This window comes from Archocentrus centrarchus, unplaced genomic scaffold (assembly GCF_007364275.1).
Source record: "Archocentrus centrarchus isolate MPI-CPG fArcCen1 unplaced genomic scaffold, fArcCen1 scaffold_37_ctg1, whole genome shotgun sequence".
NCBI classification, from domain to species: domain Eukaryota; kingdom Metazoa; phylum Chordata; class Actinopteri; order Cichliformes; family Cichlidae; genus Archocentrus; species Archocentrus centrarchus.
In genome coordinates, this window is record NW_022060264.1 from 2,491,586 (window position 1) to 2,517,184 (window position 25,599).

Here is a 25,599-nt window from a genome sequence, read left to right on the forward strand (position 1 = left end):
CTGCGCCGCACTCACAGCTTGTTCCTGTCTAGTATCGTCAGTAGAGTCATTTTGTGAATCAATGATGGACTATTTTAGAGAATTCAATGAGGCCTTTGATCTGATCCGCCAGACCAGAGCCCATATCGCTGCAGACCACGCAATGGTGCAGTGGTGTGGATGCCGCGGCCACCGGCGGTCAGACGGCAGCGCTCAACTATTTGAAAAGCGTACGCTGGGTGTTACCTCCCTCCCCCCTGTCGTACGCTTTGTACGCTCTGGAAAATGTCGATATTTGTTAAACGTCCCTTACCAAAGTCGCACTAAAATATTTTGAGCGCAGTATACCAAATAAAATTGGTAAGCAAAACAAGAATTCATACATAAGGCGCACCAGATCATAAGGCGCACTGCCGATTTTTGAGAAAATTTAAGGATTTTAAATGCGCCTCATAGTCCAAAAAATACGGTACACGATGCATGTAAAGAAGTAAAGATTTTCATCATGATCTGACATGTGATTCATGCACTCCCTTATTCTTTTGAGCAAAGAAAAGGTCAGAAAAAACCTAAAAAGAAGATTTAAAAAATGAAAAGAATCAAAAGATTTGATGCTCTCTCACTGATATATGCTGTAAAATGAAACTCTCTCTCCCTGGTGTCTATCTTGTTCATTTACACTGTACTGGGTATTAGTGGTGGCACACAAAGGGTGGGGGAAAAGAGTTAGTTGGGCATATTTCTTGTAAACAAATTTTAAATATGTGCATGTTTGCCGGACAAAAATACTCAACTGGAGATGCTTCATTAGAAATGCGGACTGGGGGCGCCTGGGTGGCTTAGTGGTGAAGCCGGCGACCACATACATATGCCGCGTTGCGGTGCGGGTGGCGCGGGTTCGCGTCCCGGCCTGTCGCCAATTTGCCCGCGTGTCTTCCCCTGTATCTTTCCCCATTTCCTGACTCTCTCTACTGCTAACAAAAAGCCGCTGTGGCCAAAAAAACCCAAAAAAAAAAAAAAAAAAAAATAGAAGAAAGAAATGCGGACTGAACTTTGTGTCTACAGTATTTTTAGTTTAAGAAAAAGTAAAAATTTCACAAGGTAAAATAAAACACTCAGCAGGTCTTGGCCTTGGCTCACACTTTCTGTATGTTAGATGATGCGTGTGTTATTTCTGAGAGCAGGTTCGAGGACACTGAATTGTTGACAAGTCAGATGAGAACAAGGAGACGAGAATGAGGCAAAAACAGAGGCATCCTTCAGGGTTTAGATTAAATAAACATCTCTGACAAAACAAGATAAAGGACAAAGAGCCCGCACTGCACTCAGGAGAAATGGTAAATGGTCTAGATCAGTGGCACAAGAGCTGCTACAGAAAAATTGAGATTTTTTCATCTCTTTCATCCTCTGTCAGCTTGTTTCAGACAGAGGATGAACTAAAAGGATGCGCCAAAGCCCAGGATAAGATAAGTAAAGATTATTTTGAACTGCAAATGATGCAAAGTTTCAGTAGTAGAGTCCAAGAATCAAAGCAAATATTTGGAGGTGTTTTTGTTGGTGGTGGGGTTTTTTTGTTTGTTTTGCTTATTTTTCAGACTGTTATTCTGTACACATAAAATATGACCTGTGAAAATCATGTATGTGACTCTATATGACATATAGCAAGCAAATGTCACAATCAATGTACCAATCATGGGTACACTTAAAGTATTTTTTAAGTACAGATTTTCAGCTTTAATTGAAAAGGTTTAACAAAAGTATTGCAGTAACTGTTTAGAAATTATAGCCTTTTTTTTTTTTTTTTTTTTTTTTTTTTTTATGTAGTCCCAATTTTCAGAAGCTTTAAAGTAGTGATGTGCGGTCTGGCTCTTTTCAAAGATTCATCTCTTGGTTCTGCTCCCTTAGAAGTGCTGGCTCTTACGGCTCCCAAATGGCTCTTCATTTAGCATCACTCAGAGCCTCCTATTTTAGCCTAATTTAGCAATTATGCATTTGAAAATAAGGAACACTCAGTCTTCTAATCTAGTTTTACTATAAGACGGCTGCTTATACGTGCAATTATATAGTTAGCCAGTGCATGAAGCTCTGCAGATGCATGTCAGGAGCCTCAGTTCATGTTCACGTCAAACATCAGAATGGACAAAAAAAAAACTGTGACCTCAGTAACTTTGACTGTGATATAATTTTTTTTTTTTTTTGGTGTCAGCCTGGTTTGAGTATTTCTGAAGTTGCTGAAGTACTGGATTTTCCCCACATTGGGCTCTAGCCTTTACCTAGAATGGTGCGAAAAACTTTAATTTTGTGGCAGTTCTGTAGAAATAAAGGTCTTGGTGATGAGAGGTCAGAGAAGGATCAGACTTATTGGAGGTGAAAAGCTACAGTAGCCCACTAAGTCTTTACAACTGTGCTGAGCTGAAAAGCAGCTCAGATTACCCTGAACCTTCAACCAACCTTGAGGCAAACGGGCTTGAACATGTCGGATCCACTCCTGTCAGCCAAGAACAGAAACTCGATGATACAATGAACAGAGATGTACCTAAACAGGACAGTTAAAGACTGTGAAAAATGGTAGTTTGATGCGATCAATCAGCGCTTCTATGAAGGCTGCAGATGGTAAAGTCAGAACATAGCATTTATCTCTTATCATCCACTGGTTCACCAGAAATCTATTGAGTTACCTAGTTAGGTGCGTGCTAACTAAGCAGATTTTCAGATTCTAAAAGATGGTACATTTCAAATGAAGTCTTATACAATGATTCTTTTCCATTTGCGTTTTCCAAATAAGTGAAAATTGTATAAAAAGTGTTAATCGTATCAGCATCATCTTACAGACCATTATTGTGAATCGTTGGTATTGGCCTGAATTTTGGGTTAATTTTGGGGTCTATTTCTTTTGGTCATTTATATTCTTGGATGAGGTCTGAGTAACATCTGGTACTTTTGGACCATGGGATTGTATCTTCTTCTGTGCTGTGGTTTTGGGCACTTTACCACAGTTCTATTACAGATTGGGTCCAGACTTTTTGGACTTGTAAGCTTTCTAACTCAGAGGCCTAAGAATCACTCATAAGAAATCTGCTGACCACTGTGGGATCGAACCCCATCATTTGGGGGTGCTGGAATGAAGAAAAATTCTATTTGGTTTTTAGAAATCCTTGAATCAAAATGACCTTGTCTTGGAAAATTGGAGATGTTTCTGTTTTTCCTTCTTAAACTGTTGACTCAACATTTCGTGGTTAAATGGAGATTTTTCTAAAGTAATGACTTGAACTTGGACAGTTCAGTTCAAAGTGACCTGTTGTGACTCTGTGTTCTTATCTACTCAGATGAAAGGATGCTGCAGGGACCTGACGAGGGACTGAGCCCCACCTGATCCCCCCTCCCCCTTCCCTTGTCCTCTTCCTGACCCCTGACCTTCTGAGCCCTCAGTGCCGCAGTCCCATCATGAACCTGCTTTGCCGTGGGCGCCTAAAGCTGCTGGCGGCATCACTCACGGCCATCGTCCTGCTAACCTGGCTCTACCTTCTGGCTGGAAACCTGGAAAGTGAGTATGAGACGATTTAGAGAGGTGCATGCTTATTTAAATGGGAAAAAAATCACTCAAACTGAGTTCTGCCAAAAAAAAAATCTCATTATTCAGTCAAACTGAGAATCCTCACAGTGTAATTTTCATAAATATTGGCTTGTGGTCTGGGTCAGATGGAGTCACAAGAATCTTACCAACGATGACAGAACACATCAATGCTTTTTGCAAGTCAGCTCCCCTGTCAGTCTATTAAGTTACATTTTTAAAAACATGGATACAGTTTTCTGTTTAGTTTGCTTTTTCATTCTGACATCCCAGAGACACCAAGCCTAAGTCGAGTCAGCCATTGTTTTTGCATAGATCACAACAACATCAGTGCAACTTAAACACTGCAGTGGTATTTCTTTGATAACACATGTACTAATGCGGGAAGTCAAATCCACAGAGCTTATGTATCTCTGGCAGTGCAGCTTCACTTAATAGGGTATGATTTGCTTTTTCATTTTTTAATTTAATCAGAGTTAAACTTTTAAATGTATATGAAATTATAAAGATCATAAAGATTTAGAATTTCTGGATTTAGCCAAGTGGCAAAAGGGTTTGGGTCTTGCTGCAAAGCAACAAAACACTAACAAAAACAGATCAGTTCCAGTTCGGTCAAGGAAAGTGTATTTCTCCATGGTACGCCCTAAGTTAGAGTACTGCAGCACAGTATGGGACGCAGCTGATGAAGATGCGATACAGAAAATCTAAATGGTCCCACGCAGAGGTGGGAGATATGTAATGTCTAGGGACAGAAAGGGCTCCAATTTAGGAGAAATGCTCCAATCCCTCGAATAGCCTAGCCTGTAGTCAAGGCAGAAGCAACAATGCCTATGTATGTTCCACAAGATCATTCATGGGCATGTGGCAATAGTACCATCTGATCACATGGAGCCACTAAACAGAACATCCCACCATTCCAACAGCCTGAGCCAAACCATCCAATTCAACTCAAAAAATTACTACATGGACTCATTCTTCTTGAAAACCATTAGGGAATACAATGTACTAGCAGAGTCCCTTGTCAGCATCGAAGAGCCAGACCACTTCAAGTCACTGCTGGCTCCTTATCTAATCTCAAACTAGTACATGTATGCAAATGATAACAAAAACTTTGGAAATGTGTTCCAGGAGTTTTGGTTCTTTTTATTTTCGGTGTTCTATGCTAAACACAAGTTGAGTTCAATTCAAGTTCATTAGACAACGCCTGCAAGTGCGCATACCAGCAATTCCCTAATCATCAATTAGTTGATGGCGGAACAAAATTGGAAGAATACAAGCAAGTGCGGCTGCAATGATTATTTTTCATTATTATAATTCTGCAGATTTAAAGACAGATAATAATGAGATCCACATTAAATTTTCTGCGGATGTGGTGTTCATGGTCACAGTTTGAGTAATCCTCTGAGCTTTCATTTACTGCTGCATCAAACTCTAATGAACAGATTTGGAAAACACCCCACCCAGTTTTTTTTTGTTTGTTTGTTTGTTTTTTGTTTTTTTGCCAAAGAGCTCCTGGATATTGGTTAGTAGCCTTGGCTTTAACCTCATTAAAATTGGTATCCAAAGGGATACATATCAGCTCATTCTGCATTTAACAGTTTACCTTCAATGCCAGCAATGCACAGAATGAAATAGTTTTATCTGCATGTAGAGACAGTAATAAGGGTAGCTACACTACCACTCAAAAGTTTGAGGTTACCCAGAATGTTGCACATTAGGATCTCTCTAAATTTTGGCCATTTTGACAATATTAACAACCTCGCAAATGATGTTGCAGGATTATATGATCAGTCGACCTTTTTAATATGATAAATTTGTGTTAGGTAGCAGAATATGCCATTGGACTACAGGATTGATGGTTTCTGAAAATAGGCCTCTGTATGTCTATTAGTGATTTCATTAACAATTAATTGTCATTTAGAGCATGTCTTATCAATTCATTTTATTTTAAACCAGAAAGCTGTGTTGTAATTTTTTTTAAATATGGGTCAATAGATCATACATTAATAATTTGATGGCTGCTGTGTGTGTTGGGTATTTCTATCCTGATTTTGACATGATAATCTCTTTTAAGACACTCAGTATGCTAGCATGGCCAAATCTTGACATGACATCTTTGTTATTCAGTAATGGTGGCCTTAAGCAAATGTTCCTGTAAAACTTATTCACGTGAGTTCTGCTTATGACCAATTTTTAGCTATTTTCGAAAAATATTTTTGTATGTTTTCATCCAACATAGTCTAAAACTATCTCTACAGTAAAACCGCAGCTTTCCAGCAATGCCTAGAAATACACTATATTGCCAAAAAGTATTCACTCACTCATCCAAATCATTGAATTCAGGTGTTCCAATCCCTTTCATGGCCACAGGTGTATAAAACCAAGCACCTAGGCATACAGACTGCGTCTATTAACATTTGTGAAAGAATGGGTCACTCTTAGGAGCTCAATGAATTCCAAGCATGGTACCGTGATAGGATGCCACCAGTCCAGTCATGAAATTCCCAGGCATCTAAATATTCCCCAGTCAACTGTTAGTGGTATTTTAACAAAGTGGAAGCAATTAGGAATGACAGCAACTCAGCCATGAAGTGGTAGGCCACATAAAATGACAGCGCAGGGTCAGCGGATGCTGAGGAACAACACAGGTTGTTGGCTATAAATTGCTAATACTACCCAGTCATATGTAAATTGCTAATGCCAATATTAACCCACCCACAATATTAATCCACCCACAATATTAACCAACCCACTTGTCACTGGGACACAAACAATCAATACAAGAGCAGTAAATTTAGGTCAGAGTAATGAGTAATTTCACAAACTAACCACCTCCTATTGCCAGTTTTAATTCACTTTTATTTAAATAAATACATTTATATAAATATGTAACTATGCATACTTGTGATTAGTTTCAAACTGAATTTCTGTTATTACTGCGGCCCGCTTTTGGGAATCACTGCTCTACAATAATACAGAAAAAAACAAAAACAATAATCAGAATGACCTCTTATGAGCAAGCACTTGGCAACAGTGGGAAAAGAAAACTCCCTTTTAACAGGAAGAAACATCCAGCAGAACCAGGCTCAGGGAGGGGCATCCATCTGCCGAAACCAGTTGTGGTGAGGGGAGAGAGATATGACAAGGGAGGGTTCAGGGTCACCTGATCCAGCCCTAACTATCTATAAGCTTAACTAACTACAAGCTTGATCAAAAAGGAAAGTTTTAAGCCTAATCTTAAAAATAGAGAGGGTGTCTGTCTCCCAAATCCAAACTGGGAGCTGGTTCTGCAGAAGCAAGTCCTGAAAGCTGAAGACTCTGCCTCCCATTCTACTCTCAAGTATCCTAGGAACCACAAGTAAGCCAGCAGTCTGAGAGTGAAGTGCTCTATTGGGCTGATATGGTATGTTTCTAATTTTAGAGATTTTGCGCAAATGCAAAAAAAGCAGCCCTACATATTTTTTTTCCAATAAAAAAAATAACTCCAAGATTCCTCACAGTGTTACTGGAGGCCAAGGTGCCATCCAGAGTAAGTATCTGGTTAGACACTTGTTTCTACAGCCAAATACAATAACTTGTTTGTTTAGAAGCAGGAAATTAGAGGTCATCCAGGCCTCTTTAAGACATCCCTGCAGTTTAACTGATGTGTATCATCTGGCTTCATGGATAGATAAAGCTGGTTATCATGTACATAGCAATAAAATCTATGCAATGCTTTCTAATAATACTGCCTAAGGGAAGCATGTATAGTGTAAATAGAATTGGTCCTAGCACGCAACCCTGTGGAACCCCATAATTAACAGTGTGTGAAGAAGACTCCACATTTACATGAACACATTGGAGTGTATTAAATAGATGTGATCCAAACCACTGCAGCACAGTACCGTTAATACCTTTGGCATGCTCTAAACTGTATAATAAAATATTATGGAGTTATGCTACAATAGGCATAGGCTCCTGGTGGGTTTCCATGATTCGCTGGGTATTTTTTTTTCACTCACCTCTTTTCACTCTCTGTGTTTATACAATATTCTGCATTTAATCATTAGTTCTTATTAATCTCTGGCTCTCTTCCATAGCATGTTCTTTCCCATCTCCCTCCCCTCACCATGAACTGGTCGTGGCAGATGACTGCCCTGAGCCTGGCTCAGTCTTAGGTTTCTTCTTGGTAAAAGGAACTTTTTTCCTTCCCACTGTTGCCAAGTACTTGCTCATAGGGGGTCATTTTGATTGTTGGGTTTTCTCTGTAGGGTCTTTACCAAACAATGTAAAGCACCTTGAGGCGACTGTTGTAATTTGGCGATATAAATAAAAATGAATTAAATTTTTACAAAGCCAACCTGGTCAAAGATTGCTTTTTTGATTTTAAAGAAAAGTGGGCAACATGTTTATTCGATGTAGGTTTCTTCCTGAATGCTTCCCCTTTCAGTTCTGAGTTTAACGTCTGGATTTCACAGCAACATGTTGTTGTTGGATATATTAAGACTTAAGGCTTCTTGTGTTTTTCTTTGATATCACTCAAACACACACACACACACACACACACACACACACACACACACAGAGTACATGTTATGCATTTCAATATTTGATATATGTGTTGAGGTTGGCAGTGATTCTTGGAGGGCAAGCAGAGTCGGAAAATAGGATTCCTCTTGGTGAGGCTTCTACAGCTGCTGGAACACTCCAACATGGATGACTGATGAGTTGTCTCTGTTCAGTGGATCCACTTTAGCTGTGAGTGTTCAAAGTGATGGAGTGAGCTTTTGGAGCACATTGCTTCAGAAATATCCAGTGTCTTTTTAAATTTATTTTTCTTCTGCTGACCGACTGCATATCGGATTCTGGTTACTCAGTCTGCCCTTTCAGCTTGAGTTTCCCCGTCTCTGATTATCTGTACCTTTCTTTGTAGTGTACAGCAGAGGTGCGAAATAATGAAGTACAAATACTTCATTACTGTACTCAACTAGAATTTTTAGCTATCTGTACTTTACTTGAGTATTCATTTTTCTGACAACTTTTTAACTTTTACTCTCTACATTTTTACACAAATATCTGTACTTTCTATTCCTTACATTTTTAAAACAGACTCATAACTTTAGATTTAACATCTGAGGGCAGCTTTTATTTCATATCACTGCATGCCTTCAAACATGAAGAAAGAGGCAAAAAGGTCATTTATGTATCATTTATAGTGCTGTACTCAGGTGTTATAGTGGGCCGAAATTAGTGCAAATGTCCATAAGTAAATGGAGTAACATGTTGTAGCAGGTAATTTCAAATGCAACGTTTCAGCCCCCCAAAAATCAGTAAACACAGAGTTTGTGTGCAGTTTATCACACAGTGTGTGTACTAACTACAGGTCCAGCTGCTGTTTCCCAGAATGAGAGAGAAGTTCACTCAGAGATGGAGAAAGATGTAAGAAAGGCAGGAGAGGAAGAGAGGAGAGAACTGCACAGTGACATCTGATAACCGGGAAATTTAAAGCTTACATTTTTAAAATCAGATATAACATGAAGTATTCTGCCCTCGCTCTGGTTGCTAGACAGATAGATAACTCTTCCCAATGATGAAGCATGAATAGTTGTCATTACTGAGCTTTATTCAATACTCCATTGGTCAGAGTAAAACTGCAAAGGAAAAAATACAGCACATCATGACGCTGAAACAACAGATAATGCTAGATGATGCAGATGCTAATGCCGCTAGCTTAAATGCTAAATATGCTAACAGACTGGACGCAAATAAACAACATTTCCATCGCTCCGAAAATTACACAAACTAGTTTTTCCAATAAAAAATTAGCTGTCCCTTTGTAGATATGCTTTACATGAGAAATAAACACCTTTATGAACTTACAGGCTGTGCTCCGCCTAAACGAAGCTGCTAACGTAGCGCATTGCTAAACAAGAAGTGCTGACTCTGTGACTTCCGGTTTTCCGATTTTCAGAATTAAACTGAATAAACAATGTAAAATACAACAAGGCAAACAATGTCACATTAAACAAACAATAATGGCTCATAAGGAGCCAGAACATGAAGTTATGTTTTTTCATATTGTGAAACGTCCTGCAAAACAAATTGAGGTACACTAACTTTGTGTAGTCTAAAGGATAAACAGGTTAGTTTGCTGTACTGTGGTGAATTTACAGTAAAGCTACGTGTTAGACTGCTGCACAGCAGCTGTGGTGTTCATGGTCACAGTTTGGTTACATCAAGAGTGACAGAGATGAGTTTGAAGCCTATCGCAGCTGACATAGGGCGAGAGGCAGGGCCTGTACAGGTCGTCAGCCTGTCGCAGGGCCAACACAGACAACATCCACACTCACGTTCATACCATTGGGCAATTTAGAGTTTCCAATTAACCTAACCCCAGTAAGTGCATGTCTTTGGACTGTGGGAGGAAACCGGAAAACCCACGCAGACACGGGGAGAACATGCAAACTCCACACAGTGAGGGAGGGGCCTGGGCCAAGGGGGAATCGAACCCAGGCCTTCCAGATGGTATTCTAACTGTGAGGCAGCAGTGCTAACCACCACACCTCTTGTTGAATTCAGTTGTGTAAATCCACAAAGAGCAGTAAACCTCAGAGCAGCAGCAGCACATGGCAGCTGATCACAGCCTGTGTGCGAAGAACTCACAATAGAAAGTTGTGATTCTTCTCCCCATGTGGAGCCACTTCAACCAATCTTAGAGTTCTCCCACCTGCTGAATCCCACTGTAATCCCTGATTATACTCATTTTTAGAGTCACTCTCTACAATGCAGGCAACAGAAAATAGAGCTTTTTTTTTTTTAATTTAAAATTCTCTTTCACTGCTGATGTCCTACATAACAGATTCAAGCTGAGTGCATTTATAAAAATTAGAATGTAGATTGGAATAACATTGTTCTCATGTGATAATATTATTTTATTATTATATTTATATAGTACATGGTTCAATTAGCTTTGCACAAAAATAGAAGCGTCCTTCAAAAAGCTACTTTTAATTTCTTACTTTGAGTACATTTCAGAGTCTGTACTTCACTTTTCACTTTTACTTGAGTAAAGAAGTTGAATCAGTACTGGAGTATTTTTTAACACAAGTATCAGTACTTCTTAAGAATGTTTATACTTTTGGCACCTCTGGTGTACAGTGAATATAAGACCCTTCTGGCCTCCCAGTCACAGCAAAAGACTGATCCTCTCTGAGGCTGATATTCCTAGTAAAAGGGAGTTCTTCCTCTCTGTTGTCACCATATGGGTATTATCTGATCATTCAGGTTCTCTCTCTAACACAGTAGGGTCCTTAATGTAAAAACACATTGAGGTGGCTGTTTTGAAACGGCACTATAAAAATAATTGAATTCAATTGAATGTAACATCTCATACAGTGGATAAAATATTGAGAAACTGCCCCAGTCACAGGCAGCTACATTATTAAGATGCTGCTTATCAATCATGGATTGTGTATAAAGATGGTTGTAGCAAGCAAGATGTTACTCACTGTTTGCACTGGAGCAGGATTATAGAGTTACTTGGCTTTATGGTCAATGCCATCTTTTTGGATTGAAGCCATGGCATTCTGCTTAATGTTTAAATCCTAATGAAACACAATAATAATGGAAATCATTAAGAAAAAAAACATAAAATGCGCACAGAAGGAAACATCGTCGTTGTCCAAATACTCGTGGACTCAACTGTATAATCCAATAATCAAAAGAGGATTTTGAAGAAGTCTGATTCCTTCTTTTCACTCAGCCATCAGATGAGGGTGTGAACATACCCATCATGCCTCACTTCAGCTGTGGGTCAGCTACTGCTCTGTGGGGTTAGAGATAGGAGGGGGAAAAAAATCAAGATGTAGAAGAAGAGAACACCAAGTTTTGGAAAGGAGAATTAAAGGAAGAGAGAGAAACACAACTGCAAGAGAACTGATAAGTAAATATAGAAGCATAAACAAGATCAAAGGAGGTGGAGGAGGAATGATGGGAAATGGAGAGAAAGGGAAATAATGCGAGAGAAAGATGGAATAAGAATATTTAAGAAATTGCATAAAAGGAAGAAAACAGAGGAAGAGATCTGAGAAAGACTAATGTGTGTAGGAGGAGAAAGACAGGAAGAAGAATGGGATAGAGGGAAACTAGAGGAAGAGAACGAAGGTGGACAAAGTCAAGAAAAAGTGAGGAAAAAAAACAGATGACAGAAGAAGATAAGGAAGGCAGGAAGATGAGTCAGCTGGACATTCTCCAACACAGTTTTTGTCAAATGTTCCTCAGACAGAAGGAAACAGTGCATTTGTTGGGCACTTTTTCCAGTAGCAGATAAATTTGGTACTCGAGTGAGTATTTGGGTCAGCGTGGCAGTGAATGTGGGACTGAGTCAAAATCAAACTCCAGTGTGTGCATTATGGAAAACACTGAAGCTGTATGGCGCAAAGGAATAAGACAGATAAGCTTTGGAAAAACACACTGTTAGCAGGGTCTGTGTGTGTGTGTGTGTGTGTGTGTGTGTGAGTCCATGATGTATTAAGCTGCTGGCAAATTTAAATATTCATGAGAAAAGGAGCTCTGCTTTTTATTCTCTCTACTACACTCTGTGCATTTAACTTTTCAATCGTAATGCTGCTGAAATGAGGAGAAAATAGTTTATTATTATTGTCATATATATATATATATATATATATATATATATATATATATATATGTGCAGTACCAGTCAAACGTTTGGACACAGCTTAACACTGTTTTTCATCAATCAGCCATTTGATTAAATCCACTAGAATAAGTGAAGTTTATAGCTTTTAATACCTGTCAGTCAAAGCAGCCATGCCCCAACTTTAACACTACGCCTGTGCAGTTGTTTTGTAGGTGGAAATTATCCACACAGGCCCTAACAGTATCTTTTCTTTTTAATGCTGCTAAATTTGGCATTTTAAAATGGTTAGTCTCTGGGGATTGACTCCCTTTTGGAGCCTGCCTCATGTCACGTGTTCACTGCAGTGGTTTCAGGTTATTCAGGCTACAGGAAACATTATATCACCAATTTGTTAGTAAGGTCCCAGTGTGAAGCCACAAGTCGAGCATTTCATCTGTCATCATCCTGCTAATCTGAAATCAGACATGACGAGAGAGAAATGAATTTGTGGCACACTGCATCTCATAGGTTGACAACTTGTGCATCACAAGGCAGGCCCACTTATATGGAAGGATTTGTGAAAGGACCTATTTGAGCCTGTGTTTCAGGTGCTAATTAGCTTTCATAAAGAGATGTAAAACTATGAGACTCAAGATAATTGAAAATAAAAAGTAGAAAAAGAAGTAGGAGATGCAAAATGAACACCTGTAGTTAAAATAAGTTTGTCCATTATTAAGGAAAAAAATTCAGATGACCAGAATGGCAAAAAGACACGAAACACATCTGCACGTTTTTAGTCTTTCATGTTTCTCTAGCCAGACTCACCATGCAGGATGTGGGAGGGTCTTTTACAAGTCTGTGCTCAGGGGCATGTTTTCTGACCCACCCTAAAGTATGCCCTGCTTTACTCTAATGAGAACCACAGTTTTCCAAATAAACAGAGTTAAAAATTCAAAAACAGGACTTAAATAATCAGGAAAGTGTTTACTGAGATCATGTTTTTTTTGTTTGTTTGTTTGTTTTTAATAAAATTGGAGGATTCACCACCTACTGAATGTAGCTCTTTAACTATCAGATGTAACAAATGTGCACACACTCACCCACCCTAAAGCACTGTAGGAATGTTCACACCCTAGTCTGTCAGAAGATCGAGGGAGGGAGGAAGGTGGTGAAAGAGGAGATTAAAAAAAAACGTGCGAGAAGCCAATTTTCAAGTGTCAGTCTCAAGAGAACGTTCTGAGACTCTCAGCATGCATGTAGCAAAACATGACTGTGCTGCCTATGATGTCACCTCAAGGTTTATGAAGTGATGATTTGAACCCTGGTGAGGTTTACACTTTCTGTTGTCTTCTTGGGAATTTTAAGTTGGAGACAACAGAGCCTGTTAGCAGCTGAAGTATAACTACACTAACTAATCTTGTCTTTAATGGTTGGTGGCTGTAGCAAAGGAGGTAGACCAGGCCATCTACTAATCGGAAGGTGGTCGATTCTTGGCGGCTCCCGTCTGTGTGTCAAAGTATCCTTGGGCAAGATACTGAACCCCAAGTTGCTCTCTGATGTTTGTTGGAGCGTAAATGTTAGATACCACTTAGGTATAAAAAAAAAAAAAAAAAGTGCCTGTGTAAATGGGTGAATGAGGCATGTTGTATAAACCACTTTGAGTGCCCAAGCAGAGTAGAAATGTGTTATATAGGAACCAGTCCATTTACCATTTCATGGAAATGTCTTTGGCTGGATCAATTTTGGGATGGAATTCTGGTTCTTCAACCTCACAAAGTATCAGAGGAGAATAATATACTTTTTACTTTACTGTAATTATTTGACAAATAACTACGGTAAAGAATATTATATATTATAATATATTCTACAGTATATTTTGGTTACATTATTCAATTAAAGAACAATTTCAGTGTTTTTTTTTTGTTTTTTGTTTTTTTCAGTCTTCTATATTTTCTAGCATGTTTGGTAACTGCCAGCTGACCCAATGAGAAGTTATATGCAATGCATGTGGGTGCTATGGCTTAGCAGAAAACCAACATCCACACTGACCAAGAAGCACCTGGTAGCCCAGTGCAAAAACAACAATAGAAAACACCTGCTATCAAAGCTAGAGATCCAAAAGCTACAGCACAGTGGAAACAGTAGTGAGCAATATGGACATAATGAGTTAACCCTAGAAGAAGAGAGTAGTGTAACAGAACTAGATGGCCAACCAAGAGCAATGACAGATACATCTACTGAACTGAGGATGAAGATGTGGCCAGAATCAAGGTAGCCACTGAACAAAAGCACAACTCCCCCAGCTCACTCACAAAGTGCCATCAGAGGACATGGTTGACGATGTGAACACTGCTCTTACACACCATCCCCACTACCAGTATCACTGAAACCAGTTAGCTCATATACGCAACTGCAACAATAATCCTGGAAGCACTTGGATGTAAGATCAAGGATGCATGTAGAGAAAGCCCCCTGTGGGGAAGAACACTGCAAGTTAGTTGGTTAACTGAGGTGCAGAAGGGCATCATGAGAGCCAGGTCCTGGATGAATAAGAAGTGGAAACTGCGAAACAAAAGCTTACAGCTCTGACTACAAGACTGAAGAGATATTCCTCAGAAGTAGAGGCCAAGAGAATAAATGGTGTGTTCTCCAAAGATCCACCCAGGATGTACGCTCAGCTACAAGGGAACTTAGCAACCAAGCTGAGTAAGCACATGAGTCAATGCATGACCACTGCTCAGAAAGGCACTGGCAATAACACCAGCACTCTAAGACCAAGCAGACCAACCCCCAAATTGGAAGAACTTCCACACTTCCACTCCTCTCTACACCAGTGCGTATGTGTTGTGCTGTTAGCTACCAGAACGGATTGCTGTAACCACAGTAAAAAACACAAAGGCTGAAATTGCTGCTGTTGGAACATGAGCCAGTTTTCAGGGATGATGTCAGAAATTTCAGTAGTAATCAAAAGATATGGAAAAGACCCTTTAAGCATAGCTAAAAGTTTGTAGCAAAAAAAAAAAAAAGAAGGGCTCTTAAAAGGTATTTTTATTAATTATAGAACAAAAGTAAAGTCCTGGTTATAGCTTTTTTTTTTGTCTTGTATGATCCCTTCAGACAGTCTGACGGTGCCTCTTTTTCACTTTTCAGATGGTCGTTCTCTCCTCCTGACTCCCTGTCTGGCGGACACACCGGCTGCCCAGGTCTTAGAGCGGGCTGTCCTCGAGTCAAGGGTTCGTGAGGTGGAGGAGGAGAACCGGCAGATCCGGCTGCAACTCAGCCAATCGCAGGGTATGGCTGGCCAGGTGGCAGATGGTAACTACGGCAACCAGCAATGGGGTGCGTCTGCAGACACGGGGCCCGAGGACGGTGACAACACAGCAGAGGAGAAGAACAACCACACAGAGTGTCCTCGCTCACCTACCGTCCAGAAGTGTGAGGTCAGGAAAACTCCAACTAATGCATTCAAGTTTTTAATCCACTTCTTCTTTTGCTCCTGCTTCACTGCACCAGCTGCACTGAGAGCCAATCAAAAACAAGTGTTTTATAATAAAGTGTTTCCTGAACACGCCACCAAAGCTCAACGAATCACAGCGGTCCAATTAACTGATGAGTAAGGCAGAGGTGGGTTGACAGGGTCTAAAATCCAGGGAACACTTTTACTCTTTGATGTGATTTGCAGCCTTTGCGCTCCAACTTTTCAAAGACCTTTCATGCTGAAAAGCAAGTGTGGTGAAATCATACATATTTGAGAAGCTAAATATGAAACTTTACTTCAGAAATGGGTGTGAATGTCCTGAATTGGAGAGAAATGGAGCTTCGGTATTTTAGGAGAAAACTGATGAGACTGTGCATAAATTCTCAACTAGGTCATCAAGATCAATAATTGCAGTCACATGTAGTCATTAAAAAAATTAAAGGGAGAAGGATGCAGTGAGCTTGTGATGGAAGTAGTCAACACCCATAATTGAAAAGTGTTGAAGTGTTGATTTTTGATAAAACTCAAGCTGCTGCTTTTTTTTTTATCTTCAGCTGATCCATGTAGCGTGCGTTTGTGCCGGCCATAATGCCAGCAGAGATGTGGTCACGCTGGTCAAGTCCGTCCTCTTTCACAGGTGAGTTTGTTTCATTCACACATCATTGCCGTCTGTGTCTTGATTTTTATAAATTTGAGTCAGTCCTCTATTTTAGCTTTTCTTTAGGCATATATGTGCAGACCTTGAAAATCTTGAATAGGAGCGCACTGAAAATGATTTGATTTTGAAAATGAATAGACTGAGTGGGACGTGTCTTTTATTGAAATTTCTCCAACACATTTTAAGTTTAAAATGAAATAAAATTACAAAATTGATCACCTTTGTTTTACAGACGGATTAAATCAAGCAGTTTGATGGTTTTTGGTTGGTAGTTGTTGCATAACTCGTCATTTACATGCTTCTCTTATGGTCCCATTTTCCCAGTTGAAATGTTTGGTGTCTTCCTGTGCTTTTTATTTAAGCTAAGGCCATACTGCATTGGTTTTACCTAATGGTTGCAATGGTTTCACAAATTGTTAGCAAAAAGTGACATTTAATACCTGAATTTCCACTATCAAGCAAAGATTTATTTCTATCAACCAAACAAGTCCGTTCATCCACCTGTAGTGGGGGAAGGGGGCTTTCTTCCAATGCTAAATAAAATTAGCTTGCCTGTTAATGTGAGCAAATTGTTATGCTGTAGTCATACAAGGAAAAATCCTGGTTGGAGACCCATGCACAACTAAAATTATTGCCACCATTTGCAAAGAACTTGTGATCTTCTTGCCTTTGATGGTTGCTTCAAAGATGAGGGCCAGATTGACAACCAGTCCAAAGCGACTTTGATGCATCAAGATGATGATAACATGGAGTCAGTCTTCTATCAGTTTGAGTGAATTTGATTAAGTTAGCAATTCCATGCAGTCGGTTTGTTTAAATATAGTAATTAATTGTGATCAGTAAAAATTGAAAATGTATTGCCATCTTTTGCAAATCTGTTGCAAAAGTACTTAAATTCAGACTCCAGAGGAGAACCTTGTGAATTTGAAACAGAAATTCCTCCACAAACAGTGAAGTAGTTGCTTTACTGAAGATGGTAATTTAACTGCAACTTGGCACAGCCTCTCTGCAACCATGCTTTCATATACTGTAGGACCACAGTCTTAATACAACCAGCTGGTAAGCAATTGAGTCTAGTTCCCTATTGTAAAGAGATGCATCACAGATGAGTTGTGCGTATTGGCGGTGACTGACTTAGAGTTCAACATATTGGCAGTCTGTCTGCATTTATAAATTAGACTGCAGTTATTTGCAAACTTGTCTGCCTGAAAGCGATTGCCGTCAGGTGGGAAGCAGTTTATCTTTTGAAGACAAGCTGATTTGGAAATTTGGAGTTCGCCTCCCAGGAGGTGACCTGTGCAACCTCTGACCCTCTGAGCTACCGGATGGTCACCATAACTACTTGAATAATACGAAAAAATTCAATCCAATAACCAGCAGCTGCCAATTTTTCCTAGTTGCAGGGAGGTTGCCGTCCTATTTTTACTCAGGCTAACCAGCTAGACATCAAGACAAACTGTCTACAAATAATAGAAACTCAAGACTATTTCTGCTCTCCTTATGAGTGGGCAATCTGTAAAGAGCATATCAAGAACACAATGTGCAATCACAGAAGAACCAGCAATGTGAATGATTACTCATTGTGTTCAATAAATAAGAGGTTTATTTATTAGTCACACTGTGCTTGTCTGTAATTGTGGCTTAGATGAAGATCAGTTTATATTTTATTAGTAATTAATGCAAAAATCCTCATAATTCCAATAGGTCACAAACTGTCTTTTCTTGCAGAGGTACATTTAAAAACATTTTTACCTATAATTCTCAGGAGAAAGAAGCTAAAAGTATTTCTATTTCTCTTCAAAAACACTGAAGAAAAAGAAATTAAAAGTGATAAGGGACAAAAAAGTATTTATGAGGGAAATAGGATAATCAAAACTAAAGAGCTATAAAGACACACTTTTGTTCAAAGCAGGCATATAATGCTTATAGATGGTTATGGAGATAACAGCTGCATAGGCAGAGAGGTGGTAATTTAGAAGGTTAATGATGCTGATGCTTTTAGCAGGTTAACTTTGCCCAAAATGGGCAACTGCCAGCCAGATAATCTTTGATTGTTCAAAGAGGAGCATTATCAGCAAACCTGAGTGTTACTGTTGTTACTCGAGAGAAGTAATGCATTATACATTACTCGTTACTTTTCTTAAAATTAATGCACTATATTAGTTTATTATTCCCCAAAGAAAGTAATTTTTTACACTGCTTGTTACATTTCTTTTCCGTGTTACTCCATAACATGGCCTGCAGTGCATTGTCACATAATTACCAGTTAACAATATAAACCTTAGGCTACAGTCCCACACACTGACACAAATCCCTGTCCTAATGAGGATACGCATATGATCTTCTTCTTTAGTGTTTATGCATGAACACAAAACCGGCAACAAAAAGCAAAGATGAAAACAGCCCAAAGAAACGAAAGAAGCAAATGCCACAGTGGTTCTACTGTAGAAACATGTACAGGTAGCAATGGAGGCCACAAATCTGACTGCTCATCACTACTTTAGTTACCTGTTGAAGATCTGGGTTTGGCTGCTGGTTTTTGTAGTTTTTGCTGAATTTAGTAGAGTAACTTGTTACATTACTGTGTGACTGGAAAATGTAATATGATTACAGTAATGCATTACTTTGGAATGCATTACAAAAACCTAACCATTTTTTTTTCCTCCAACTGCAAGGAACCCGTTGACCTTGGTGACTCTTTTTTTTTTTCAGGAGAAATCCTCTCCACTTTCATTTCATCACTGACACAGTAGCCAATCGAATCCTGAGTTCTCTGTTCCGGTCCTGGATGGTTCCATCTGTACAAGTCAGCTTCTACGATGCAGATGAACTCAAGGTAAGAAAGGACTTGAAAGGACACACACCACTTAAACACCTCCTCCAAATACATCAACACATCCCTGTTTCCGGTGCTCTGTTAGACAAGGTGAGTCAAAGTCAGACCCTAAATTTATCACATCAAAAGAAAACCTACAAAGTTCAAAGCAGCAGCAAATTGTGAGGACACAGTTGAATACATTTACAAATCTTTAGTAGAAAAGTTACAGAGCATCAAAGAGTGAGAGACATCAGAATAAGAATTGCACAGTACAGCATGCATCTCTGAGAGTCTAACAGTGGAAGGCAGCTTATGTCTCCATGTGCTTATCAGATCATTTGTCACATTAGCAGATATCAGCGCATTGTTAAAGCTGTCTGATGTCACTTTAGGATGAGATGGAGGGTCAGTTTAGCTTCAATGGTACTCACTCCAATGATGGCAGTTTTCCAGCCTTCTGGTAAAGCACAATGCCAACACTACTATGATGAGAAAATTCAATTCAATTCAATTTTATTTATATAGCATCAAATCACAGCAAGCAGTTGCCTCAGGTGCTTTATATTGTAAGGTAAAGACCCTAAAATAATTACAGAGGAAACCCAACAGGTATAACGACCCCCTATGAGCAAGCACTTGAATTGTACAAACCCCATATATGTTTGCACAGATTACTCTTTTCCATTTTCATAGTAAAATATAAAGAATTTAAGATTGGCTCGAGACTTTTGCACAGTACTATAGGAAAAAAACACTACAATTACAATACACAAGTGCCTCAAAGAATGATTTCCTCCTCCTCTGTTGTGTTTGGCTGGATGTGACCCATGGGCTGCAGGTTGAGTGTCACTGAATTAAGACTTCTGCTTGGTGATTCTGAGCTACACATCCAGCTCCTCAACGTTAAAAGACAACAATCACCACAGTGGCTTTCACTCGGCAAAAACAGCAGCTTATCAAGTCAGAGAAATCAAGTGACACATGAGCACAAAAAACACTGAAAGATATATTTTCACATCATAAATGTCCTCTGAGTGACAGGGATGGGAAGAACAAGCATAAATTGTTTGTGTTTCCAAACCACATCACCCCCTGTCACATCATCACATTCTCCTCCTTCACAGTCTTGGAGCTAAACAATGAGTCCTTTGTGCTGTCAAAAGCCTTGACCTGCAGCCTCTCTCTACAGCTTCCATTAACTCGCATTAAAGTAGAGAAAAACAGCCAAGACTCTAAGCCGATTATATTTGCAGATGATTCACTTATGCAGATACAATTGCTCAGAATCAAGAGAATTAATTAAAAGACACTCTTAGTGGATACAGGAAAAACAAAACAAATTGAGGCCTTGCCAGAATATCCCAATGTGGCTTTGTCTTAACCCACGCACTGGAACTATGCTCATACATATTGAACAGTTCAGTCAGAGCAGTAAGGTTTGACCTGCTTAAATCCAGCCAAAGATTTATTTGTTGCATTTTTTTTTTCTCGTTTCAGTCCGAGGTGTCGTGGATACCTAACAAACACTACTCAGGTATTTACGGCTTGATGAAGCTGACGCTAACCAAAGCTTTGCCCTCTGACCTGTCAAAAGTCATCGTCCTGGACACGGACATCACCTTCGCTACTGACATCGCTGAACTCTGGGGCATTTTTAGGAAGTTCACTGGTGAGACTTTCAGTTTTGGCATTTATTACAGAGGTGCTATGAGTGAAAATCAGATCTGCGAATATAAATTCATGAACAACAAAAACTCCTAGCAAATAAACCATTCAGTGGTTGCTGAACCAAATAAATGTCAAACTATAAATGAGAAATACTAATTCATGACCCAAAATTTAGCTGTGTGCAATGTAAAAAAAAAAAAAAAATGCAGCACTTTGCAGCTCTCATAAAGCCATATTTTATTCACAATAAAGCAAAGAAAATATGTCAAATGTATAAACTGAGTCAATGTGGTATTTTCAGAAAAATACTGGCTCATGTTGAATTTGATGGTAGCAACACGTCTCAAAAGTTGCGACAGGGCCGTATTTACCACTGCGAAGCGCCCCCCCTCGCCCCCCCTCATGCAGTAATCTCATGACAGAATCATTCCTGTTTTTTATGCAGTGCACCCTGAGGGCTTGAAGCTTATGCACATCCAGTCTGGGTTTTCAGCTTTGTGCCTTGTGTACAGAGATTTCTCCCGATTCAGAACTCCAAATTATGAATAAAATATGGTTTTATGAGATTTACAAATCATTGCACTGTTTTTATTTACTTTTTTACACAGAGTCCCAACATTTTCTAGAATTGGCTTTCTTTCTTTTGTGCTGTGTACCACCAGATGTACTGACTTCTATTAATAAGTTACTCTGATACTGCAACAATCTTAAAAATCTGAATGTTCTCAAGCAGTCCAGGCCATAGACTACGTATAAAAGATGTATGTAGCCATAGATTTTGGATGCATTTTAAAGCCATTTACATTAGCAGGCAGACATGATCATATTTGGACACAATGGAGAGGTCCAACAAAGTGGAGCGGTCCAATCCATTGACTCCAGTTATAGGATGTGAAGCCTAGCAGAAAGCTATAGGTGATCAAATGAGAAATTGGTTTAAAAACTAGTTACCCATGAAACAATGATGAAAATGGTAATTACTTATGAACACGGATGTCCCATTTATATAAATGCTGCTCATTACATGCTTATTATGTTTATTACTTTGTGAACGGACTGAAGAAAATCATCTGTCTTCTTGAAAAAGAAAAGTGCTTCCTGAAAATTTTTCCTCTTAACCTGATGGTTGTTCCATTCACAGATAAGCAGGTGATTGGTTTGGTGGAGAACCAGAGTGACTGGTATTTGGGCAACTTGTGGAAAAACCACAAACCGTGGCCTGCACTGGGAAGAGGCTTCAATACAGGTAAACAGGTTTATGGAAAAATCTCAGAAGCTGGCAGGATTGCTCCAAACAGCACAGAACCTGATGTGATCTTATACTTTCTACCACAAAGAATCACAGCATTTATCTTTTGTCACCAGTGTTTCGTGTTTAGCCCAGAGTCTGGTTTAATGTGAAGTGAACTTTAAATTAAGTTAAAGTCATATATTTAACTAATTACTTGCTACTTTGTTGCAGGTGTCATTCTTCTCTACTTGGAGAGGCTGCGGCGAATCAGTTGGGAGCAGATGTGGCGGCTGACAGCAGAAAGGGAGCTTATGAGCATGCTCAGTACATCACTTGCTGATCAGGTTAGGGACACCTCCAAATAGAATTGTCGACTCATTACACGCTGTTACCATCATCAGTCTGACGGGCCTTCACTCTAAATCAGAGGTCACCAATAGGCGGACCTCGGTCCGGATCCGGACCAAAATGATGTCTCATGCGGACCCGAATCTAATACCAAAACAGAAATCTTGTTGAGCACTTGCTGGTTTACCGGCGCAACTTTCACAGTCCTTATGGTGGTGGTGAGGTGTCCAAGGAAACCCACTGACGAGTTGCATGTGAGTTTGGCCATTCCACGTGATACACCAAGCTGGTTCCTGCCAGCCGGTAACCTTTGTAACAAACAGGGTTATTAGAGTTAACGAAAACGAACGAAATAATAAAAACTGAAATTGAAAAAACATTTTCGTTAACTGAAATAAATAAAACTATAATTAAAAGGAAAAAACAATAACTAACTAAAACTGTATTGTGATTTTACAGAACTAACTGAAATTATAGATGAAATGACCTTCGTTTTCGTTGTTTTATTTAATTTTCTTGTGGACTGATATTAAATCATTTTTTTCCGCTCCAGCAGTTTAAGCTGGGAGCACCATCAGGGAACTGATGTGCGTGCTCACTGCGCTGGTCTGCAAGGCATTGGCAGTGGTCTGCTGAGAAAGCAACAGAGTCCCATAAAGGGGTTTCTCGTCAGGTCCACGCAGCCCACAATGCTGTGATTAACCTGTTCAATCCTTGTGCGTTTCTGGCTACTTTTCGCTGCAGTGTTTGAATTTACCAGTCAGAGAATAATAATCAGAAAGAAAAATCAAAGCATCAATATAAGGACTCACAAATGTCAGCAAATTCCTGGAGGGAGACTGCTGAAAATATGGGAATGGATGTGAGGGAATGAAGAAAGTGAAAAAACAGGAACAAATATGTTTGCAGCCAAAAAAACTGAGCACAAAGAGCGAGGACCAAAAACACACCAGCATGGACCACAAGGTGATTGACACATATAATCCAGCTACACAAGCATAAATGCGACATGAGGTCAGACACTTCCGTAGGTTGTGCACAGAGGCCGCAGAGACCCTGCAAGTCTAATTAGCAAGTATCTAACCAAGCTAGCTGTAAAACAGAAGCAGCTTCAGGTGGTGAGAACATCAGGATGCAGCTGGATTTGAGCTTTGGCTCCTTCAAAGAGTTCAGTTTGTTTTTGTCAAACATTGGCTGTGTTCTGATGTTATACACCACGTGTACTGCACTGATGCTGAATTTTATTGTAGAGTTTGAGTTTTGGAGTTCATGTTTTTCTCCCTGATGTTCATGTGTGTCTTTAATATTACACACATTAAGCACGTAATGCTGCTATTTTGTGAACAGTTGGTTGTTGAATGCAATTTTTAAAACAATATCTTTTGTCGAGTTTCTATTACACAATAGTCACTCTTTCACCTGACAAAGTATGAAAAACTAAAATAAAAACTAACGAAAACTAAACTAAAACTAAGCATGAAGCCAAAAACCAAAAATAAAAATTAATAAAAACAAGCAAAACTAAAAAACTAATTAAAACTAAACTATAGTGTAAAATCCCAAATTATTATTACTATAATAATATATATATATATATTAGGGGTGGGACTTGATTAAAAAAATTAATCGAATTAATTACAAGCTTTGTAATTAATTAATCGAAATTAATCGCATTTTAATCGCATTTCAATATTTGACATGAGAAATATTAATTTCAGTTTAGTTGATGAATAAATCAATATACATAAGCTTAAACTTCAAAATTTTGTTCATTTTCCCACCAGTCTACTACACAGACCAATGAAGGGTGGAAGTGCTCCTGTGATAAACTCCTGAAATTAAAGTTCAGCATCATAACTGGATAGTTTTATTCAACATTAATGTCTCACTTGTTATAGTTGGAAATTAATCATTCTCTCAGCTGTATTCCTTGATGTTGAAATGTGTTATGCTTGTTTTAACAGCTTATTTTGAATTAAACCACAAAAAGGAGAAAAAGTTCGTTCTCCGTTTAACAGCTGCTTTTCCACAGCTGTGCTTCGCACTCACGGTTGCTAGGCGACATGAGCTACGCAGAGGTGACGGCAGCTGATATGAAGGCTAGCTGCTCACTTCCGGCCTTTGTGGTGTTCGTGGGCTGCGAAAGACGTGGGCCGGGTCCTTCGCAGGATGCAGCCCCTAATTTGGACATTGTGCGTCGATATAATCTGTATGCCGGGAACTCGCGCACTGAGAAACGTTCCACAGTGCAAAGTGCGATTAAAATGCGTTAAAAATTTTAATTCGCTAATTTCCCCGTAATTAATTAATCGAAATTAACGCGTTAAAGTCCCACCCCTAATATATATATATATATATATATATATATATATATATATATATATATGGACTTCCGGACCTCTGACTGGACCTCCTTAAATTTTTTTTGAATACCCCTGCTCTAAATGATTCTGTCTGGTTGAAGGGTCCTTCTGTTTCCCCTCCTTCTTTGCCTCGGCCCCCTCGTACAGCTTGTCAGTGGTTGACACCAGCTTGACATCAGTATTAGTCCATTAGATGTGTGTATATGTAGCAGCTTTACAAAAGGCTGTATGCAATCATGACTTTTCTTCAGTTGTGCAGCATCTTGGCACTTAATTGCTTTTAGTCTTTTTACAGTCTCATGTCCACCAGTTGCATTGTGTTTGTTGAGCTTTATTGGATTTTGAAAGACTCCATGCAGCTTGTGTGCCTCTTTTTCTGATGCCCTTGAGAGGAGAGCTGCAGAATGAGACCTTGATGCCACAACGACTCATGCATTCACAAATGTGGTCCTGTTTACTTCATCAGCAGCTCATTTGCAATACACAGGCAAATACACCCTAGCAGTACTGTAAAAGGATGGATGCTGTCAATGTTGTTAAATGTGTGTGTCTGTGTGCAGGACATATTCAATGCCTTCATAAAGCAGAACCCAGTACTGGTGCACCAGCTCCCCTGCTTCTGGAACGTTCAGCTGTCTGATCACACACGCTCTGAGCAGTGCTACACCGAGGTGTCTGACCTCAAGGTACGCCAGCATATACAAGTCTGACCCAATACTTCTACTCCTAGATTCACAGTTGGTTTGTCAGAATTCAGTGTAATGTTTGCATTTCATAATTAATCAATCTTTCAATTATTTTCTCAGTCATCTTCAAATTACAGGAAGTTGTAGTTTGAAATTAAATATTAAGATTTGACACTGCTGAC

The 25,599-nt window shown here is 39.3% G+C and overlaps 1 protein-coding gene across 3 annotated transcripts in view; it reads left to right on the top strand.

The window, feature by feature from the left end:
- The window catches only part of large2 (LARGE xylosyl- and glucuronyltransferase 2), a 142,697-nt gene that overhangs the window by 102,869 nt on the left and 14,229 nt on the right, over nucleotides 1–25,599 (top strand). For all 3 annotated transcript variants that reach the window (XM_030724547.1, XM_030724550.1, XM_030724548.1), the window contains 8 exons: nucleotides 3,306–3,523; nucleotides 15,318–15,607; nucleotides 16,200–16,282; nucleotides 19,016–19,139; nucleotides 20,619–20,790; nucleotides 21,931–22,035; nucleotides 22,252–22,364; nucleotides 25,292–25,417. In XM_030724547.1, coding sequence (XP_030580407.1) covers nucleotides 3,424–3,523; nucleotides 15,318–15,607; nucleotides 16,200–16,282; nucleotides 19,016–19,139; nucleotides 20,619–20,790; nucleotides 21,931–22,035; nucleotides 22,252–22,364; nucleotides 25,292–25,417 — 1,113 coding nt within the window. In that variant the 5' untranslated portion in view covers nucleotides 3,306–3,423. The remainder of the gene's footprint in view (nucleotides 1–3,305; nucleotides 3,524–15,317; nucleotides 15,608–16,199; nucleotides 16,283–19,015; nucleotides 19,140–20,618; nucleotides 20,791–21,930; nucleotides 22,036–22,251; nucleotides 22,365–25,291; nucleotides 25,418–25,599) is intronic.